The 22,196-nt window shown below is 44.6% G+C and overlaps 1 protein-coding gene across 8 annotated transcripts in view; it reads right to left on the bottom strand.

The window, feature by feature from the left end:
• The window catches only part of LOC147101147 (acyl-CoA-binding domain-containing protein 4-like), a 274,772-nt gene that overhangs the window by 224,126 nt on the left and 28,450 nt on the right, over positions 1-22,196 (bottom strand). For 7 of the 8 annotated variants that reach the window (XM_085966359.1, XM_085966353.1, XM_085966360.1 and 4 more), the window contains 2 exons: positions 17,611-17,794; positions 8,739-8,907 (listed from right to left, as the gene is read on the bottom strand). In XM_085966359.1, the coding sequence (XP_085822485.1) occupies positions 8,739-8,814 (76 nt within the window). In that variant the 5' untranslated portion in view covers positions 8,815-8,907; positions 17,611-17,794. Of the gene's footprint in view, positions 1-8,738; positions 8,908-17,610; positions 17,795-19,534; positions 19,635-22,196 lie in introns of those variants that run through there. The other variant, XM_085966354.1, reaches the window with a different exon arrangement.

The following is a 22,196-nucleotide window of genomic DNA, read 5'->3' as shown; positions in this document are numbered from 1 at the left end:
GCACACAGCAGGGCCTCATAAACAGCAATGTGATAAATGACCAGTTAATCTGATTTTGGCGGTGTTGGTTAAATGTATGTCATCAATGTACCCTTCTGTAAATGTTGCTAAACTACATCAATATGTAAACTAGTGCATAATCTTTTTCTTCAAAGAATTTTCAAATATATGTATATACCTTGACTGTTGGTAAATATTTTGATTGTTTTCCTGTTCGAATTTTCCAGTTTGAATTTCCAAATTCAATCCAAAATGAAATACAGTTTTAAATATAAAAATTGTTTCTACATGTTGTAAATCTTTTTAAAAATCAGCAATGTTAACATTATGGCATTAAGTGATTGTATCATTGCTGATTGTTAGGACAAATGATTTACCATCACTCCGTGTCATTTAGAATCTGACACACTATGAAGAGCAGTTCAGGTAACAACAATCACTCCACTCTGTGCCTACAGAACATCAGTAAACTAAAAGTTATTAATTTTGCAAAACACTGAGGCATTTCAATGTGGTAAGGAGCCATATAAAAGCAAGTACTTTCCCCCCCTACTTTCAGGAATTTCTAAAACAAATTGGACCGTAAATCACACTCCACTTGAGAAGTGTTCACTGGGCCGACTGATCGTATCAGCAGCAAAGCCGAGAATGTGAGTGGGGTAGAAAATAGAAAATGTTACAATATAAATAAAGGCCTAGAAATTGACTATAGCCCCGTTTGGGGCACCAGCCTCGCCAGGGTGCTGAAAAGCATTTGCGGCCGCCCGCCGGAAATTCAGTTGGAGCGCCCCAAAGGGAAGCGCGGCGCTACTGGAGGCACCCCACATCCCTCTTGGGGCGCTGCGACTGAATATCGCTGCGGCACGTCGCGCTGCAGTACTGCAGGCCTTCCTCCCCTTCTTAAAGGGGAGGGGCCTTGTTCAGTGCGATCTGGGGCCCAGCTGGGCCCCCGAGGATCGCGAGTGCCGGCAAAAGAGCCCGGCACCGAGGAGAAGTGCCGGGCTCTTGGAACGCAGTCGGCACTCCGCGGGGGGGGGTGCTCAGGAGGCCGGGGACGGCAGCGCAGAGAGGTGCGGGCAGGCGGCCAGCAACAAAAATGACCGCCCCGCACCTCCTTTAATTTGCGCCTCCACCGCCGCAGGTAGGCCCCCCTGAACTGGTCGCACATAGCGTCTGGCGTTAAATCAGGGGGCGCATCTAAATATCGCAGCCGGGGCGTCAGCAGGGCGCTGCGCACACCGATGATGTCATCGGTAGCGGCGCAGCGCTAACGGCTAGCGCCACCACTAGCGTCCCGCTGAATTTAGCGGGAGGTGTGGCCAGTGGCTTGCGACCCACTTAGCGCCCTCTTAAGGCGCTAACGGGTGGCGCAGCCCACTGAATTTCTAGGCCAAAGACTTTAAAAGGACGAATACTTTCTGCCACTGCGGTTACGCAGAGTTACGCCATCAATATTCTTCCAGTAGAAACTCCAGTGCTTGCGGTGAGATGGGGTAAATTGTCACCTTCAGTGCTCCCAACGTGATCGGCTTAAGCTGACCACCCAGGTCATAGCCTTTACCATTTTCTGTCCATTGTAACACAGGCTGACGCTACAGAGTAAGATTGTGCCTTCCTACTTTCATTAGTTGAGTAGACTAGGCCTATATTCTCTAGAGTTTAGAAGAATGAGAGGTGATCTCATTGAAACATACAAAATTCTTACAGGGCTTGACAGGGTAGATGCTGGGAGGATGTTTCCCCTGGCTGGGGAGTCGAGAACCGGGGTCACAGTCTCAGAATAAGGGGTCGGCCATTTAGGGCTCAGATGAGGAGAAATTTCTTCACTCAGAGGGTGGTGAATCTTTGGAATTCTCTACCCCAGAGGGCTGTGGAGGCTCAGTCGTTGAGTATATTCAAGACAGAGATCGATAGATTTTTGGATATTAAGGGAAGCAAGGGATATGGGGATAGTGCAGGAAAGTGGAGATGAGGTAGAAGATCAGCCACGATCTTATTGAATGGTGGAGCAGGCTCGAAGGGCCAAATGGCCTACTCCTGCTCCTATTTCTTATGTTATGTTCTTAAATCAAATTTTGGTGACACCATGTGGCCAAAGTCAGACTTGCAGTTTTACATTTCGAGTTACGAGTGTGAAGGTGATAAGGTTCACAGTGGATACACTGGCTGTTGATATATATTTCCGCTTTGTGTATATGTCAGTTTAAAAATGAAGCTCCCCGTCCCACTCACCAGAGCATCGCCCCGTTAAGGAATGGTGTCACCTAAGGCACCGCCACTGTTACTTTTTTTTTTCCATTTGGAGTCTGTCTACAGCTCCCCAGAGATACCAACTTTCAAATGTAATATGGATATGTTCAGTAAAAATTCAGTAAAATCTCATTGCTTGAATTTTCAAAACTTATGCCTGGCAGAGAAAAAAATGACCAGCAAATCATAAAAATCTGAAACAAAAATGCTTGTGCTTTTCCTCTGTCACTTTCATCCTGTTCGCCTTCATTGTTACCCCTTTTGTGACTGTCTTTATTCAGTTCTGAAGAAGGCTTCTGCCTCTAATGTTAACCTGTCCTTTGTCTTTTCAGATGCTGAATGACCTGCTGTCCATTTCCAGCATGCTGTTTCACATTTCCAGCATTGGTAGAGGTTTGCTTTTCAATTATAAAATCCGAGTACAGTGCATCTCGTTCAGTTTTTGTCCCGCTTTACGCTAATATTAATTCCTGGAGTTTTCTTCTAATAAAAATAAATGAACTTTCCAAAAAGCAACGGGACGTTATTAGACAGGGGTGTGGTCCCACTGACCAATCAGCACACAGGACATTTGATGGGCAGGCAGCGGAGCCAATGGTATGTCACTGTGAAGTGGTTGCGGTGAAATAATTCGCAACATAATTGTGATTAGGGATGCTTAGGAATATCAATTTTTAAAGCTTTTTTTTTTTAACAACTTTAAAACTGGAAAATGCCATTTTCCTTTGAAGTTTATTTGAAACATGACCCTGTGATTGACCTCAGAATTTGGCAGCTGATATAGGAGGCGTTTCAAGAAGAGAAAAACCTACTGCAGATCTTAAAGCTATGCTACACATATTTTGTGATTCTAAATCCTGGAACATTTAAAAATACGACCAGCAGCATTAAGTGCACTAGTTTTGATGACTCCATTGCTGGAGTAGATGCTGCAGACTTTCTATTTGTTTTCTGCCTGTTTCAGTCACTTCTTGTTGTAAAATTTGCCCCTCTGAAAATCCCTCAGCAATCACGAAAGGAACCACTGCTGAGTTTCCAATGATATCACCACTGGCACTTAGTGCTCCCTGGCATTTTCCTGAACACCTGCTGTTCGTTTCTCTCCTCTCCCCACTATTGTGGGGAGGGAAACTCAGGTTGCTGAGATGAAGAAAGTGGACATCAAACAAGCAAATATGGAGGGGGCTTGGACAGCCTGCATTCAGGATCAGCAGGAAATGGGGGTGAGCTACCGTCAGGCAGAGAGGTGAGGGTTAGAATAAAGCACAGGGTATGAAGGCTGGGAGGGAGGAGTCTGGGGAGGGCCCTGAAATCCCGGATAATACAGGGTATAGGGCACATGGTTCCTATTTTTAATATAGCTAGGAGTACACTTTCCAATTGATAACATTCATATAGCAATGCTTAACATCTCATACTGCATTCCGAAATGTGATTTTTTTTAAGGCAGCTTCAGCCCATTTATTTCAAATGGGTTGATGTCTGAAAATAGTTTACAGGTGAATGTAGTACAAGCACAATGTGCATTCATACATGAACGTGGTCGATTGGAAAATCTCTCTCAGAATCTCAGTATTATCGTATTTTTAATGTTGGCTCCTCCGGCTCTGACAAGTCACAAGCTGTGAGCTCAAACAGGTGACTTTAAATGCACAAACATACCCTGATCCCAAAGGGTCAACAATTTACTGTGACCTTAGTTGTATTTATATTTTTATAAATCACCACACCAACTTCCCTCTGGCAAAAGTTGCCGGCAGGCAGGTGTGAAAGTATAGCGCAGAAATATTGAAATCATTTCACATATGTCTATTTGGCAGCATGAAATGGTGAGACTTAATTAACAACCTGCTCAACTCCACAGCCCATTCTTATAGGTGCTGACATGGACACAAAATAAAACAAAGATATTCAGCCCAGACATTGTACTGAGGTCCCAATCACCTCCCTTCATTTGCTTGAAAAAGCAGAAAAAACACTTTTAATCAGCTTAAGCTATCTTCAGCATCCTAAACCCCTTGTGAATCAAATGCTCTACTTGTCACAGGCAGACAGTAAATTGAGTTTTGGGTGATATCCAAGAAAACCTTAACAACCTCCTAAACAGGAATAGACAGTCTATTTCCTGCATTCTGGTTATACATTAAAGCCCAATTTCCTCAAGAGAACTGGAGTAACAGGCGGTTATTAAACTTTAATCAGCCCTCAGGAGTCCCATGTGAGAAAATAATTATCTCCCCCACCCATCAAATTTAATTAATTCTAGATTTAAAAAATTAAACAGTGTTTTGCTAAGCCCGGTTATTTTGCAAAATTAAATATCGAGAGAATTCTCAGCTTTATTTTATGCTTCTACAGTTTGCTCATAAGCCTCAAGCCTTCCAGTGCATTATTTTCACATCTATGACACTGTTAGCATATGCAATGGGACTGAAACTATCTTCTACTGGGAATTCTATGTCTGAGAGGTGTGTATGTGATATTTTCCAGTTGGTTGCATGCTTTCTTTAGATCTCCTTAGAGGTACCAAGGTATTCGGAAGCTGACAACCCTGCTGTGTATTTTCAACGGTACCTGTTTTTTTATATTAAGCTAAAGTTGTATGTCTCAGTCAGGGATCTGTGAAATATTGAACTTGTTCAATTAGTGAGGCAGATCTGATAACTTCCCTGTGACAAAAGTAGAATAAACTTCCCAATTCCAAATTTCCTTAATGAGTTTTGCTTATATCACAATTCCATCTGTATCACTGTCTAACAATATAAATTCTTAAATTTGGTATTCCATTGAAAAGTCCGAAGTAACCTTTTTGCCTGCAGATAAAGCTGTCCTAACAGCACTTTTCAGTGTTATGTGACATTCTGTGATACAGTATGACCTTAAGTCTGGATACTTTCACTCCAGGGGGGGTAGTGTTTCCGCTTTGGGCGCAATCGAGAAATTGCGCTCGAAATTGTGGTAAGGTTACGGTTCAAATTTCCGATAAAAATCATTTGCGTCATTGCAAACGTAAAATCTTCCATGAGCCAACGTAATTCTTTATTTTTTTCTCTTTCCATTAAAAAGTATCCCTTGATGTGTTTAAGAGTGGTAACCTAGTCCAGTTTTATTAATACAGCTGAAAATAGGTTTATCACAAAAAATAAGCATTTTAAATAAGAGTGCCCAGTCCGCCATCTGTGAGTAACCGTATTTAAAATCACTGAAAAGGACTTAAAAAAAACTATACTGAACCATTTAATAGTTTCATTGGTGAACATTAGTCAACATCTTAGTAAATTAAATACTCTTTGATATGAAAAAGCTTTGAAAACATGAAAGAAAATGAGTGCAATTTGAAGTCTTCCCTAATCAAGGTAATCTGGCACTGTCGACCTTGGGGGCGTGGCCAGCTTTGAAGGAGGGGCCTGATCCAGCAAAATAAATCTTAAACCAGCATAAAAGATCGCAGAAAACACGAACGCAAGTGGTTTTGGGAGTAACTCACTTTAGTTTAATATTCCCCGATCTATTCTGCTTGTTCGGCCGATTCCGCCCAGATTGCGCTGATGTTACTGGCGTACGCAAGCAGAAACTCTCACCCCCTAGATGTATTTGCAGACTACGGCCAGAGGTGGCACCAAAGAGCAACATTAAAAGGGAGGGGAGCAATGACAGGTCGCGGGAGAGGGGAACATTGAGAGAGGGGCTATACGGAGTCAACGACAAACCAAGAGATACAGGACATCGAGAGATACATCATTGGTGGCCAGCAAGAAAGTAAGAATGGGGATCAGTGAGAGAGGGGCACATAGAGAGGATTCTCATGAGCAGTGCCACTGGCGATCAGAAAAAGAACAATCAGAAAGTTATTTTTTTTCTCTCAGTTGACAATGAAGACAATTACAAGTGAAGAGGGGGCTATAATACTCATCACTAACACTAGTGAAAATAACCAAATCTTCCACATTGTACCAAAGCATCCTTTCTACCAGCACGAAGATTACAACAATGGAAGCAGGCAGTATGCTGGTGGTGACAGACAGACTGCAGCATGGAATGAAAGGACAAACGTTTGTGCCTAGAATTTCCCCATGTAGAGCGCCTTAGCCCATCCAAACCACCAGAGGGAAGTACCAGGTAAAGGCTAATTGCTTTGGGGCAGGAAGGGTGGAATGGATTGAAAATTGGTTAACAGACAGAAAACAAAGAGTAGGGATAAACGGATCTTTTTCAGGGTGGCAGGCTGTGTCTAGTGGGGTGCCGCAAGGATCGGTGCTTGGGCCCCAGCTATTCACAATCTATATCAATGATTTGGATGAGGGGACTAAATGTAACTTTTCCAAATTTGCTGATGATACAAAGCTAGGTGGCAGTGTCAGTTGTGAAGAGGCTTCAAGGAGATCTCGACAGGCTCAGTGAGTGGGCGAGAACATGGCAGATGGAATAAATGTGAAGTTATCCACTTTGGTAGAAAAAACAGAAAGGCAGAGCATTTCCTAAATGGTGAAAGATTGGGAAATGCAGATGCTCAAAAGGGACCTGGGTGTCCTTGTACATGAGTCACTGAAAGTGAATGTGCAGGTGCAGCAAGCCATTAGGAAGGCAAATGGTATGCTGGCCTTCATTACAAGAGGATTTGAGTACAGGAGTAAAGAAGTCTTACTCCAATTATATAGGGCCTTGGTGAGACCACACCTGGAGTACTGTGTAGAATTTTGGTCTCCTTACCTAACGAAGGATATACTTGCCATAGAGGGAGTGCAACGAAGGTTCACGAGAGTGATTCCTGGGATGGCGGGACTGTCGTATGAGAAGAGATTGAGTAAACTAGGCCTGTATTCTCTTGAATTCAGAAGAATGAGAGGGGATCTCATTGAAGCATACAAAATTATTACAGGGCTTGATAGGGTGGATGCTGGGAGAATGTTTCCCTTGGCTGGGGAGTCTAGAACCGGGGCCACAGCCGCAAGATAAAGGGTAGGCCATTCAGGACTGAGATGAGAAGAAATTTCTTCACACAGAGGGTGGTGAATCTTTGGAATTCTCTACCCCAGAGAGCTGTGGAGACTCAGTCATGGGGTATATTCAGAACAGAAGTTGATAGATTTCTGACTAGTAAGGGCATCAAGGGATATGGCGATAGGGCCGGTGAATGGAGTTGAGGCAGAAGATCAGCCATGATCTCATTGAATGGCGGAGCAGGCTTGAAGGGCCGAATGGCCTACTCCTGCTCCTATTTATGTTCTTAAATTCAGAGGGTGATTCGCCCCAGGGTCTTTCTCTTGCACAATTCCCAGAACTTTAGGGCTGCCACATTGAGCCCACTCCAAAACGGGGCAGGGAGGGGACATTTCTAAATAAAAATGAAAAAGACTTGCATTTATATAGCGCCTTTCATGACCCCAGGACGTCCCAAAGCATTTTTACAGCCAATGAAGTACTTTTGAAGTGTAATCTCTGTTGTAATGTAGGAAATGCGGCTACCAATTGTGTATAGCAAGCTCCCACAAACAGCAATGTGATAATGACCAGATAATCTGTTTTAGTGATATTCATTGAGGGATAAATATTGGCCAGGACACTGGGGATAACTGCCCTGCTCTTCTTTGAAATAGTGTCATGGGATCTTTTACGTCCACCTGAGAGAGCAGACGGGGCCTTGGTTTAACGTCTCATCCAAAAGACGGCACCTCCGACAGTGCAGCACTCCCTCAGCACTGCCCTGGAGTGTCAGCCTAGATATTGGTGCTCAGGTCTCTGGAGTGGGACTTGAACCCACAACCTTCATGACTCAGAGGCGCGGGTGCTACCCACTGAGCCACGGCTGACACTAATAAGGCCGCGCACACGTGCAAAACTGGTTTGATCACGTTGGTAAATGTGAACTAGGTCCACTCACAAATACGCATGGCCTTTTAAAAAAAATACAGCGGCTGAAAAATGGATGGTTGTCCAATCTTCATTCTTCAAAATTACTGGGTAACTATCCTCGAAACTAGATGTGCCACCCTACAGTGGCTAATTATAAATTTAAGAAATCACACAACACCAGGTTATAGTCCAACAGCTTTATTTGAAATCACAAGCTTTCGGAGCGCTGCTCCTTCGTCAGGTGAAGTGGAGAGATGTTTACATCTGACATTATTCTCTGACTATATAAGCTGTGTTTCTATGCATCTCTCCACTTCACCTGACGAAGGAGCAGCGCTCCGAAAGCTTGTGATTTCAAATAAAACTGTTGGACTATAACCTGGTGTTGTGTGATTTCTTACATTTGTCCACCCCAGTCCAACACCGGCATCTCCACACCATAGTTATAAATTGGCATTGGCAGAGGCTTGGGAGGAGATTTGGTGGCTGGTCTCTTGGGGGAAGAATGGTTTGGAGGCAAAGGAGAGGGGAAGAAAATACATGGGAAGAAAAACCAACATGAAACGGTCTCTATATTTTATCATTCCCATTAAATTATTTCCAATATTACAATATTTAAAGAAAAATGCACTCACCATTTTTCGGCAGGGCCTGAATGACAGATACCGCCGCCTGAAACTGTCTCTGGCAGTCGGTCTGAACCTCTACCATGGTGTTTTTGCAGGTGTCTGTGGGAAGCCTATTTCAGCGATCCAGCTTCAGGAGAACACCACACAGACTTAGGATCTCTGGTGTCCTAAGAAGCTGTCGGTACAAACACAAAACAGACAAAGAATTACTAAAGGATCTCTCACAGCTGTGTGTTGCAGAATGGTGATGCCCAGAGAAGGATTGTGCGGCACATTGAGCAACTATCATCAATCGATAAGTTCTCTATTGCTGGGCAGTGTGGACTAATTACAGGAAAGTATCAAAGCATTGATGATAAATTATGATATATATTTCACAGCCAACTGCATGTAATATTATTGGATAAACTTTCAGTGATTCTAATAGTTAATCCTTCACTGAGAAAGATATCATGCAACAACTGGATGGAGCATCCCAGCTGAAGTCGGAGATGATGCCCCCAGTCAGTGGGAAAATAAAACCTGCAGACCGCTCAAAGTGGAGGAGAAGCATCCGGGAAGGCGCCGAACACCTCGAGTCTCTTCGCAGGGAGCAAGCGGAAGCCAAGCGCAAACAGCGGAAGGAGCGCACATCAACCCAAGCACCCCACCCACCCGCTCCTTCAACCACCGTCTGCCGCACCTGTGACAGAGACTGTAGGTCCCACATTGGACTCATCAGCCACCTGAGAACTCATTTTTAGCGTGGAAGCAAGTCATCCTCGGTTCCGAGGGACTGCCTAAGAAGAAGAAGAAGAAGAAAACCTGCAGTGCCAACTTGACCAAATTAGGAGCGCGTCCTGTTATCAGTTCAAAGGTTAGTGTATTTAAGCCCTACACCAGAATATGAGAGCATAATCTAAGATTACACCCCAATGCTGTGCTTCAGGGGTGCTGAATTGTCAGGAGTACCATCAATCAGATAAGACTTTGCACCAAAATCTTGCCTGTCTGGTTCAGAGGGACGTTAAAAATGGGAAGACAAGTTTTCAGCCACTCTGGTCCCTAAGGACAAGCTCGCCCAGTTATATTGAATATCTTATCAATTGTTGTAATGGTTAAGTACTGGAGTTTGATCTTGAAACCATTGTAACAAGGCCACAACTTCCTGTATAAATGCATTTACCACCCTGCACAGTAAGCTGCAGGCAGCACATTGTGCAAAACCCCAGTAAAATCAGGTCACAACAAACACTCGCAAATGTCTGTATTTTACTACAAGAAGAAGGATAGGATCGGAGTAACCAGGTTTAGAGGTGCATATATCACTGCATTATGAAAAGTCGATTATAATTTTTAATTGGCAATGATTCATTCTCCTTGCTCCATTAATTTGTTGCTTTTCTACCTTTTCTCCTTTGAATTTCACTTTCTTTCTCTCCAGGGCCATTTCAGTGGGGAGTGCATTGAGTACCCACATTGGAGGGCACTAAGCCAGTAAGTGGATGAGCTTCAAAGGCCACGTTTGAAAAATCTAACCTACCAGAGGATTAAGAATTACAGAAAAATTGACAGGTCTGACAACAACACAAACAGCCCGTGAGATATACAGTCCTGTATTTTTGAAGAGACAAGCTTCATAATCACATTAGTCTGATGGCCTGGTTTCATAATCACATCAGTTACGATGTGCTATGGCACAGGAGTGATCACACCATTAATTTTTCAGTGATGCTTAGGACAAGCCAAAATAAAAGTAATAAAAGGAAGTAGCATTATATCACAAAACAAATGCCCTTAATTCAGGGGCCTATAACACAGCAAGTCATCAAGTTGCAATGCCAAGAATTGCAAATAATGGCACTAATAAACTAACCCTAGGTTGGATACCCCTAAATTGCATCAGTTGGATTTATTTGACAAAACTTGTGCAGTTTCATACTGTTCCTCTAACATGCCCCAGGCGGACGTGCTTTGGTCACAGGGCAGCTTGGTTCCACAAACATTAAGGTCTTCTAGAAGTTTTCTCTTTCAGTCAAAGGACGCAGCTTACTTATAAGCAAGAATCTTTCTAAAAACATAAGAAATAGGAGCAGGAGCAGGCCATTCATCCCCTCGAGCCTGCTCCGCCATTTAATGAGATCATGGCTGATCCGATTTTGGCCTCAACTCCACTTTCCTGCCCGCTCCCCATAACCCTCGACTCCCCTGCTGCTCAAAAACCTGTCTATCTCGGCCTTGAATATATTCACTGACTCAGCCTCCACAGCTCTCTGGGGTAAAGAATGCCAAAGATTCACAACAATGTTATGTATTAACAGTCTGTACAAGGGCCAGAATCCAAAGTGATAGCTGCTCTCACAAAGCTGCACCAATGAGTGATGGGATGCGGGTCTCCATCTGTGATCTCCTGCACAATGAGCTCCTGATTTCAATTGTGCCACTGTGGGCAGTTGCCAAGTGGAGACCAAGAACTCCCCAGAGGGAGAGGAACAAAACTATAGAAGCAAAACATTCGAAAAACAGAGCTATTTGAACAGCTGTATGGGAAGTGGGATAACCCTCCTTCCTAATATCATTCTTGAGTCTTTTTGTTTTGTTACAGAGCAAGAAAAGGAGAACCAGCACCTCACCCAATCAGCATTGCACATCCAGGAAGGCTGCAAATGGTGGCTGGAAGCCAATGGAGTCACGAGTGAAGGAGAGGTGGGCAGGAAATGAGCACTGTGGCCTACAGGTTCTTTAGATGCGTGCAGCCACTTTACTTGTATTTTCATAGCCCATTTCATAAGCTTATGTCACCTATTGACTAACAGCTCTGCAGTAGCCAGGAAGAAAATTTACGCCCTGTACAGAATTAGCAAAAGTGCAACAGAATGACTATTTAAAGAGGCTGATTATATTTGGGGAGTGTGGGGGAGGAGGTTTTAACAGGGACAAGTTTTATAGACAGTCCAACAAACAATCAATCAGATAGAATCATAGAAATTTACAGCACAGAAGGAGGCCATTCGGCCCATCGTGTCTGTGGCGGCTGAAAGAGAGATACCCAGCCTAATCCCACTTTCCAGCTCTTGGTCCGTAGCCTTGTAGGTTGCAGCACTTCACGTGCATATCCAAGTACTTTTAAAAACGATTAGGGTTTCTGCCTCTACCACCCTTTCAGGTAGTGAGTTCCAGAGCCCCACCACTACTTTACAATCTTCCGGGTTCAACAATTTCAGATCATAACCTCTGCCCCCATTTTTTTCGACGGCAGCTACTGATGATTCAGAGAGAGAGAGATGTAAGATTATTAATTCTGTTTGTGCCTATGTTTAGGGAAATAACCTTATTACTGCTTCTAAACTTGAACAGAAACAACAATCACAGAAACTGGTATCAAGATTACCAAGCACTTTATTCGACTGCCGAACAGTAAGGAACGGCACTAAGCCATACTCCCAACTGTGGAAAGCAGTTCAGAACGTGGATTGATGTACCTGAACTGAGCTGCAGCCACCATGTTTATACAGATATGTGGCAAGAGATCGCTAGGAATTACTTATTCTCCAATTATATTCTGAGAACAGAGAATTAAGAGTGCGCTTTGTTTCTTTGTCCCAAATCCTAACCAGACTTTTTCGTAGCCTTACCATAGAAACATAGAAGATAGGAGCAGGAGTAGGCCATTCGGCCCTTCGAGCCTGCTCCGCCATTCAATGAGATCATGGCTGATCATCCAAATTCAGTACCCGGTCCCTGCCTTCTCCCCATATCCCTTGATCCCTTTAGCCTTAAGAAATATATCCAACTCTTTCTTGAATATATTTAATAAACTGGCCTCCACCGCCCTCTGTGGCAGAGAATTCCACAGGTTCACCACTCTCTGGGTGAAGAAATTCCTCCTCATTTCTGTCCTAAATGGCTTACCCCTTATCCTTAGACTATGACCCCTGGTTCTGGACTCCCCGGCCATCAGAAACATCCTTCCTGCATCTAGTCTATCCAGGCCTGACAGAATTTTATAGGTTTCGATGAGCTCCCCTCTCAATCTTCTAAACTCCAGTGAGTATAAGCCCAATCGACACAATCTCTCCTCATACGTCATTCCTGCCATCCCAGGTATCAGCCTGGTGATTCTTCGCTGCACTCCTTCCATGGCAAGAACGTCCTTCCTCAGGTAAGGTGACCAAAACTGCACACAATACTCAAGGTGCGGTCTCACCAAGGCCCTGTACAACTGTAGCAAGACATCCTTGTTCCTGTACTCGAACCCTCTTGCTACGAAGGCCAACATACCATTTGCCTTCTTAACCGCCTGCTGCACCTGCATGCTTACCTTCAGCGACTGGTGCACAAGAACACCCAGGTCTCTTTGCACTTCCCCTTCTCCCAATCTATTGCCATTCAAATAATAATCTGCCTTCCTGTTTTTGCCACCAAAGTGGATAACCTCACATTTATCCACATTATAGTGCATTTGCCATGTTTCTTCCCAATCACCCAATCTGTCCAAGTCGTACTGGAGTTTCACGACATCCTCCTCACAGCTTACCCTCCCACCCAGCTTTGTGTCGTCTGCAAATTTGGAGATATTACATCCAATTCCCTCGTCCAGATCATTAATATATATTGTGAACAGCTGGGGTCCTAGGACCGATCCTTGCGGTACCCCACTAGTCACTCCTGCCACTCGGAAAACGACCCGTTTATTCCAACTCTTTGCTTTCTGTCAGCCAACCAGTTCTCTATCCAAGTCAATACCTTGCCCCCAATCCCATGTGCCTTAATTTTGCACGCTAATCTCTTATGTGGGACCTTATTGAAAGCCTTCTGAAAGTCCAAATACACCACATCCACTGGTTCTCCCTTATCTATTTTACCAGTTACATCCTCAAAAAATTCCAGTAGATTAGTCAAGCATGGTTTACCTTTTGTAAATCCATGTTGACTTTGTCCGATCCTGTCACTGCTTTCCAAGTGCTCTGCTATTACATCTTTTATAATAGACTCTAGCATTTTCCCCACTACCGATGTCAGGCTTACCGGTCTATAATTCCCCGCTTTTTCTCTACCACCTTTTTGAATAGCGGGGTAACATTAGCTACCCTCCAATCCATGGGTACTGTTCCAGAGTCTATCGAGTTCTGGAAGATGACCAGCAATGCATCTACTATTTCTAGGGCCACTTCCTTAAGTACCCTGGGATGTAGATTATCAGGCCCTGAGGATTTATCGGCCTTCAGTCCCATCAATTTCCTTAACACCATTTCCCTACAAATACTGATTTCTTTCAGTTCCACCCTTTCATCAGACCCTATGTTCCCTGGCATCTCTGGGAGGTTATTTGTGTCCTCCTTTGTGAAGACAGAACCAAAGTATGAATTTAGTTGGTCTGCCATTTCTTTGTTTCCCATTATAAATTCCCCTGATTCTGACTGCAAGGGACCTATGCTTGACTTCACCAATCTTTTTCTCTTCACATATCTATAAAAGCTTTTACAGTCAGTTTTTATGTTCCCTGCTCCTATCTTCTATGTTTCTATGTTACTCTCATATTCTATTTTCCCTTTCTTAATTAATCCCTTTGTCCTCCTTTGTTGAATCCTAAACTGCTCCCAGTCCTCAGGATTATTGCTTTTTCTGGCCAATTTATATGTCGTCTCCTTGGATCTTATGCTATCCCTAATTTCCCTTGTTAGCCACGGTTGAGTCACATTTTTTGTTTTATTTTTATGCCAAACTGGGATGAACAATTTCTGTAGCTCATCCATTCGGTCTTTGAATGTTTGCCATTGCCTATCCACCATCAACCCTTTGAGTGCCATTCCCCAATCAATCCTACCCAACTCGTTCCTCAGACCATCATAGTTTCCTTTATTTAAATTGAGGACCCTAGTCTCTGAGTCAACTACTTCATTCTCCATCTTAATGAAGAATTCGATCATATTATGATCGCTCCAACCCAAGGGGCCTCGTACAACAAGATTGCTAATTAATCCTTTCTCGTTACATAATACCCAGTCTAAGATGGCCTGATCTCTGGTTGGCTCCTCGACATATTGGTCCAGGAAACCATCCCGTAAACACTCCAGGAATTCCTCCTCCACAGTATTGTTACTAATTTGGTTAGCCCAATCTATATGTAGATTAAAGTCACCCATGATGACTGCTGTGCCCTTATTGCACGCTTCTTTAATTTCCCTTTTAATGCCATCCCCAACCTCCGCCTTACTGTTGGGAGGTCTATATACCACTCCCACTAATGTTTTTTTCCCCTTAGTATTTCTCAATTCTACCCATACAGATTCCACATCATCAGAGCTAATATCCTTCATTACAATTGTATTAATCCCTTCTTTAACCAGTAATGCTACCCCACCTCCCTTTCCTTTTTGCCTATCTTTCCTGAATATCAAATACCCCTGGATGTTGAGTTCCCAGCCTTGGCCATCCTTGAGCCACGTTTCCGTAATCCCAACCAAATCATATTCGTTTACCTCTATTTACGCAGCCAATTCGTCCACCTTATTACAAATGCTCCTCGCATTAAGACACAAAGCCTTCAGGCTTGTTTTTTTTAACGCTCTTAGACCTATTAGAATTATTATTTACTGTGGCCACGTTTGATTTAAACCGTTGATTTCTCTGACTGCCACTTTTGTTTTTCTCCTTCCTATCTTTTGCTTTTATCCCTGTTTCCCTTTCCTCTGTCACACACTATAACACAGAATTCAGAGCTCAACGCATTGCAAATACAAACCACTGGATCCGTTTGTTAAATGAACAGCACTGTTTTGTAGAGCACAAGTTTAATATACCTCTTAAGGAATCAGATCTTTGCTGCACACAAATGTGTAACGCTGAACAATGTATAAGCCTAGAAATTCCTGTCAGTGATTCAGCAGATGTTTAAAAAGTATTTGTACAGCACTCCTTTAATGCAGGTATTAACACATTTATTTTAAACAGGTTAACACCTCCGCCAAAGTAGCAGAGAAAGGAAGGCCAAGTGAAGCATTCATTGCCGAAAGTCCCCACCGCTTATAGCGGGCGTGTTTGTGCGAACACGATTTGCCCTCTATAGGCGATGGCTGGTATAATGCCTGAGGAAAGTTTATTTTCTCCCCCCCCCCAGTAACGAGCCTGTAACAGATGTTAGCTTTGCTTTAATTGTTCTTTCCACATTTGTTACAGTTTGTTTTTCTTGCAAAGTTGACGTTTCCACATTTTAAAATCTGGACATATCCAATGAAGGCTGTTGGAACAGAAATTGGAAAGACTCTTACAGGAAAAGAGCCGTGGCCCTTTTCAGTGCCAGTGACTGGCAGTGTAAAACCTGTAGGAATGTGAATTGGGCAAGGGAATCAGAGTGCAACACTCCAAAAGTACACCTAACTAGAAGAGAGGACTAGATACAGAGGTGGATTTCTTGAAAGAGAAATCTTATTGAGGTGTGAACTAGTGTGGAAGCATAGGTGTTTCTGCCTGAAATAAATGGAGCACTTAAGATGCTATAACCGGCAACTTTGAAATTGGCATTAATGCAAATTGATAATGGCTATCGCTGTTTGGCCAACATAAGCGACTGCCTATTTTAAATGTGGGCATTTTAAGTGGTGGGGTCTGTATCACCAACAATAATTCCCAGGTCATAATGTATTAAACCATTGTCAAGTATTCGTGAGAGGAGTTGGGTGGTTTAACGAGTTAGAAAATTGCCTCCCAACCTCTGGGACCTGGATTTGAATGCATTTGGGATTAATATGATGAAAGCCTCCTCCTCGCAGCTGCAATGCGTTTGGGCAGTCTCAACCAGTTCTCAGTGGGTGAGTCCTTGGCAGTAAACCGCCAACCACATTCAGACTCCTAAATTGCGGGGAATGGAAAAAATTTGAACAAGTACAGTAGAGAGTACAAGAGTTGCAGAGGTTGGCGCTAAGGCAGGTATCCCGTGCTATACGATAGCAAAATACTGCAGATGTTGGAAATCCGAAATAACAACAGAAAATGCTGGAAAAACTCAGCAGGTCAGGCAACATCCGTGGAGAGAAATTTGAGTTGACGTTTCGGGTCGAACCCTTCTTCAAAACTGGAAAGAAACGAAACTAGATCGAAGGCAGGGCTGCGATCGGACAAAAGAATAAAAGAAACAAAAGAAGTAAAAGAGATTAGAAGCTAGACGAGATGGTAATAGGCTGAGATTAGGTGTAAAGTGTACTGGCAGGGCAAGAGATAGCTGCCAGGTGTGAGAGAGAAACAAAAGGAAAGGGGGGGGGGGAAAGGAGTGGAAAAATTACAAGAAAAAATGAAATAGGGGCCGAGGTTATGATCTGAAATTGCTGAACTCGATAGAGTTCGGAAGGCTGCAGAGTGCCTAATCGGAAGATGAGGTGCTGTTCCTCGAGTTTACGTTGAGCTTCCGTGGAACAATACAAGAGGCCAAGGACGGTGAGGTCCGAGTGGGAATGGAGCGGTGAATTAAAATGACAGGCGACTGGAAGCTCGGGGTCACCCTTACGGACTGAACGGAGGTGTTCCGCAAAGCGGTCACCCAATCTGCGTTTGGTCTCCCCAATGTAGAGGAGACCGCATCGTGAGCAGCGAATACAGTATACTAGATTGCGAGAAGTACAAGTATCCCGTGCTATACATCACTGGGAATGCATGGCGGGAAAAAATGTTTCAACCCCTCCCCAGCACTGACACTGTCTGTCTTGATGAGCACAATCATTCACAGAAAAACAAAAGGCGAAGAAATTGTCAGCGCACATCTCTCACAGCTCAGTGTCTCCAACTCTTAGTGCAAATATTGACCAACTGTTGGGGCCATGCCAGCACAACCACTTACATCACCAGCACAATGTCACTTGTGGCACTCAGTGCAAGAGATGGGCTCCCAAAGATTTCAACTAACCTGAAACACATTAGCGGCAAGAGCTGGGAACACTAATGACACCAAACCAAGAGCCACATATTGTACTTTGATGCACTCTCTTGATGAGACATCAGATGTGGGCTCACTCCTGGGACTGCTCACACGCCGAGTTCCTGACCCTCACTCGACCTGCTGGGAGATGCCAGCAGAGGACAAACAATTCCTAAAAGGGAGGAATGGAAAATAAAATCAGAATGCAAATCGCCTCCGCCCACTCTCCTCGCTCCTCCTAGATGTAAAACTCAAAAGAAATAATTGGTGAGGCCTGAAAGCAAAACCATTCCTGTCAGCCGGGAAATGGCATAAGACACTGGGCTAAAACAAAATAAATGAAATGGCAAACAGGCCATTGCTTAAAAGCTGACAGATACCTGACAGTGACTGTATGGGGGACATCCCATTGAGAGATTCAGGGAGGATGACATTCAAATTCCTTATAAATAACCATCTGAACCCACAACTGGATTTGTTTCAGCAATTCAACTGATTGGTTATCAATTCTAAAAAGATGACAAGTCTTATTAAACCATTTTACTTAGCAATATCTGACATTAATATAGCACCTTTGACACATCACAACGTCCCAAGGTAAATCACTGCTGTGTGTCAGACCAGAGCTGGGGTGGAAGAGGGGCTAGAGGATATAGCTAACGGCACTGTTGAAGAGCTAAGTTGAAGGACGCTTTTCAAGGCGGGCAGAGATGTATCAAGGTTTTAGCGAGAGAGGTCCAGATTATGGGGCCAAGATGGCTGAAGGCCCTGCCACCAATGGTAGAGAGGAGAGAGGAGGAGCATGCAGCAGCTCACAGCTGGAATATGGGTCGGGATGTAGGGCTACAAGAGTCTATAGAGATTGGGAGGATTTAATAATGAGAATAAGGATTTCACAATCAATGCATTAAGAGACATAAAAGTCAGTATTAGCCAGCAAGAATTAGGGGGTGGGGGCAGGGGACATTAATGGGATTTTGTGTCGGATAGAATGCAAACAGTCTACAAATTGGAATTTATTAGGGTGAAGCTTGGGTGGCCATTGAGGAAAGCATCAGAAAAGTTGAGTCTGGTGGTGACAAAGGCATGGTTTTGTGGCTTCTGTTGTGAGGTAAGAATGGAGACGGGCAGTGTTTCAGAGGTGGAAGTGAGGGAAGAGGGAAAGGGAGCGAAGGGGGGGGGGGGGGGGGGAAGAGAGGGGGAATTGTCACAGAAAATTAGTGCAAAAATTAAAAAAGGGCATACATCCTGGAATAGTAAGGAATCACACCATTTGGGCCCAGTGGCCTGAATGCGATGATGTTGTTTTCCCACTGCCATTGCAGTGAGACAGTGACACTGCTCAGGCTCCAGGTACTGGCCACGGTTGACATGCGCCTACAATGCAGGTGTGCACAGTGGCCCGTTGGTCAGAGTACAGATCAGAAACACATGACACGGTCAATAAACTTCAGAACGAAAACCTTCTGAGCTTTGGAAATCAACCAGAGCTGCCAAGTGTCTTTCCATCTGGTTTATAAATGAAACCTATTCTCATGTACAGTACCGGTCAGAAATAAACCCAGCTCCACATATTTAGCAAGGTTTGCAGTTTGTGGTCGTGATACTTCTCACATTTCCTCAACACTCGAAATCAATTGAGAGTTTAACTCAACCATCCTGCACCTTCACAGGGGGGGGGGGGGGGGGAACGCAGCATTTATGCAATTCTGTTTAATGGACAATGGGCTCAACATTACAACATTCAAAATTAGGTCCGTACTGAAAAGCAAGACTGCACTGTCATTCTAAGCTACTCAAATAAAGGGTTACAGCTAAAAGATTTAAGCAGCAGCAGAAAACCCACAAAAATGTACTGGATATTTAAACTCACTAGCATTTACAACAATATAATCATAATTTAAACATATACCCTAAAAGTATGAACAGCTCAGAAGAAAAGGCCTGCAAACCACCTTCACCAACCTCAGTTGCATGAGTATACAGGAAGTACAGGCAGGGAGGTGGAGCTTCATTTCACTCCAGTCAGTTTTTAAAGGGAAATTGTCTTAGGTAATGCACAGCAGCTTTGGTGTTGAGTCAGGTCATATATTGACACAGACATAGTATTAAACACTGTACCATATCTGAGGAAAGAATTAAGTGAATGTACCGTGCTGATTGAAAGGTTTGGAGAATATAAGTTTAATTTTGGTCCACATACCATAAATATCTACTGCTGGGACAAAAGTCTCTTCTGCTGCTGCTGCAACGATCCAATGTGAAACAAGTACGGGCGTTCTGAACCCAGTTGTGTGTGGGCATAGCCCGCCCTCCCCCCGCCCCAGCACTGATCTACCCCTAATTTAGCTCTAGATGACAATCTCACTCAGACATGGCTGGTGTAAGAAATGGAAAGGTCAGACTGAGGGGTGTACCTCTGATGCTGGAACTGAGGCTATTATTGTGGCAGGGTAGACGGAACTTTACTTTGGGGGAAAAATTCGGTTGCTTTGCACCTAAGAGGGTGCTAACGGGACGCAAAGCAACTAGCGCCCGGGCGTGGCACCGCCAACGCCTCCCGCAAAATTCAGCGTGAGGTTAGCGTCGGTGGTAACCATTAGCACCCCGCGGTGCTGCGCAGCCGGCGATGACGTCATCGCCGTGCGCAGTGCCCCGCTCGCGCCCCGGCCGCGATCTTCGGTAGCACCCCCTGACTTACCACCGGACGCTATGTCCGATGGGGTCAGGGGGTCCTACCTGCGGCCGGGCGGCGCTAGATAAAGGGGAGGTGGCAGGTGACTATTTTTGTTGCTGGCCGCCTGGCAGAACCTGCCGCCGTTGCTGTCCCCGGCCCCCGTGAAGGCCCCCCCCCGGGGTGCTGGCTGCTTTCCATGAGCCCAGCACTCCTCTTGAGTGCCAGGCTCATTTGCCGGCACTCCCGATCCCTGGTGGCCCAGCTGGGGCCTGGGTCGCGCTGTGCTAGGCCCCTCCCCTTTAAATAAGGGGAGGAAGGCCTGCAGTACCGCGGCACGTAGTGCCGCAATATTGGCTCGCAGCGCCCCAAGAGGGACGCGGGGCACTTCCAGTAGCGCCCCTCCTCCCTCTCAGGGTGCTACCTGGGAAAATCGGGCGCGGGGGTGCTAATTTTTTCAGGGCGCTAAAAGTAGCGTCCAGGTGAAGTTAGCGCCCCAAAGGGGGTGCGACTCAATTTTTCCTCCTTTGTGTCTAATTGTGCCATACTTGACCAGGGTGTGCATGATGCTCGCACTGGGTACATGAAATGGGAAAGTGCTCCCATTTCCCAGTCTTAACAAACCCTCACCCTGATGAGCACAACATTCACCAGAAATAACCTAAAGTGTTTTCCATTGTTTAGGATATATTCTTATAGGCAGTGACTCACCTTCTGACTCCCCAAAGCCTTTCCACCATCTACAAGGCACAAGTCAGGAGTGTGATGGAATACTCTTCACTTGCCTGGATGAGTGCAGCTCCAACAACACTCAAGAAGCTCAACACCATCCAAGACAAAGCAGCCCGCTTGATTGGCACCCCATCCACCACCTTAAACATTCACTCCCTCCATCACTGGCGTACCGTGGCTGCAGCGTGTACCATCTACAAGATGCACTGCAGCAACTCACCAAGGCTTCTTCGGCAGCACCTCCTAAACCCGCGACCTCTTCCACCTAGAAGGACAAGGGCAGCAGACGCATGGGAACACCACCACCTCCAAGTTCCCCTCCAAGTCACACACCATCCTGACTTGGAAATATATTGCCGATCCTTCATCGTCGCTGGGTCAAAATCCTGGAACTCCCTCCCTAACAATACTGTGGGAGTACCTTCACCACACGGACTGCAGCGGTTCAAGAAGGCGGCTCACCACCACTTTCTCAAGGGCAACTAGGGATGGGCAATAAATGCTGGCCTTGCCAGTGATGCCCACATCCCATGAACGAATAAAAAAAAAGGGTCTTGGGAGCGTGGCAATTTATTATTTAAAAGCTTTTTGTACATGTCAGGCCTATAATATTTTTCACCTTGTCCTAAACAGAAGAAAACGTTTTGGGCTTGACAATAAAATTCTGATTTTCTTGACTACAATACATATATCAGCCATTGGTCTGGGTTATAACGGCATGTAGCAGGAAATGCTGCCAGTCTAGTGGTTAGAGTTTGCAAAGGCAGACAGGAATTAGTGAGGACAGAAACAAGTCAAAACAACACCTACATCACAAATGTAAGTGTAAGTCTGGCCATTGTGGTGGAGTGGCATTTCCGTGTGAAAGACCTTGCAAGGCAGTTTGGTAGGTCTACATTCAGAGGAGAGTGCAACAATAACCAGCAGCATTGCTAAGATGTCACTTCATTGCTGGGGTTGGGATGGTAGCGCAAAAAATATTTTCATTCATTTTAACAACAACTGCAATAAAGATATAAAAATCCCATTCAAAAAGCTCAGTGCCCCAGGTACAAAGTATGAAAAGCTCGACACACCAACTGCATAGTCGTTCAGTATCAATATTTCCAGAGAGGCTGTCGTGGAGTGTTCGAGGAAGTGAGCCTTCCTCAACACTCCTTAAATGATG

The sequence above is a fragment of the Somniosus microcephalus genome, chromosome 24 (genome assembly GCF_052327205.1).
Source record: "Somniosus microcephalus isolate GS21.2 chromosome 24, FLI_Smic_1.0, whole genome shotgun sequence".
NCBI lineage: Eukaryota > Metazoa > Chordata > Chondrichthyes > Squaliformes > Somniosidae > Somniosus > Somniosus microcephalus.
Note: the sequence above shows the minus strand (reverse complement) of the source record. Positions and strands in the feature narration are given on the sequence as shown.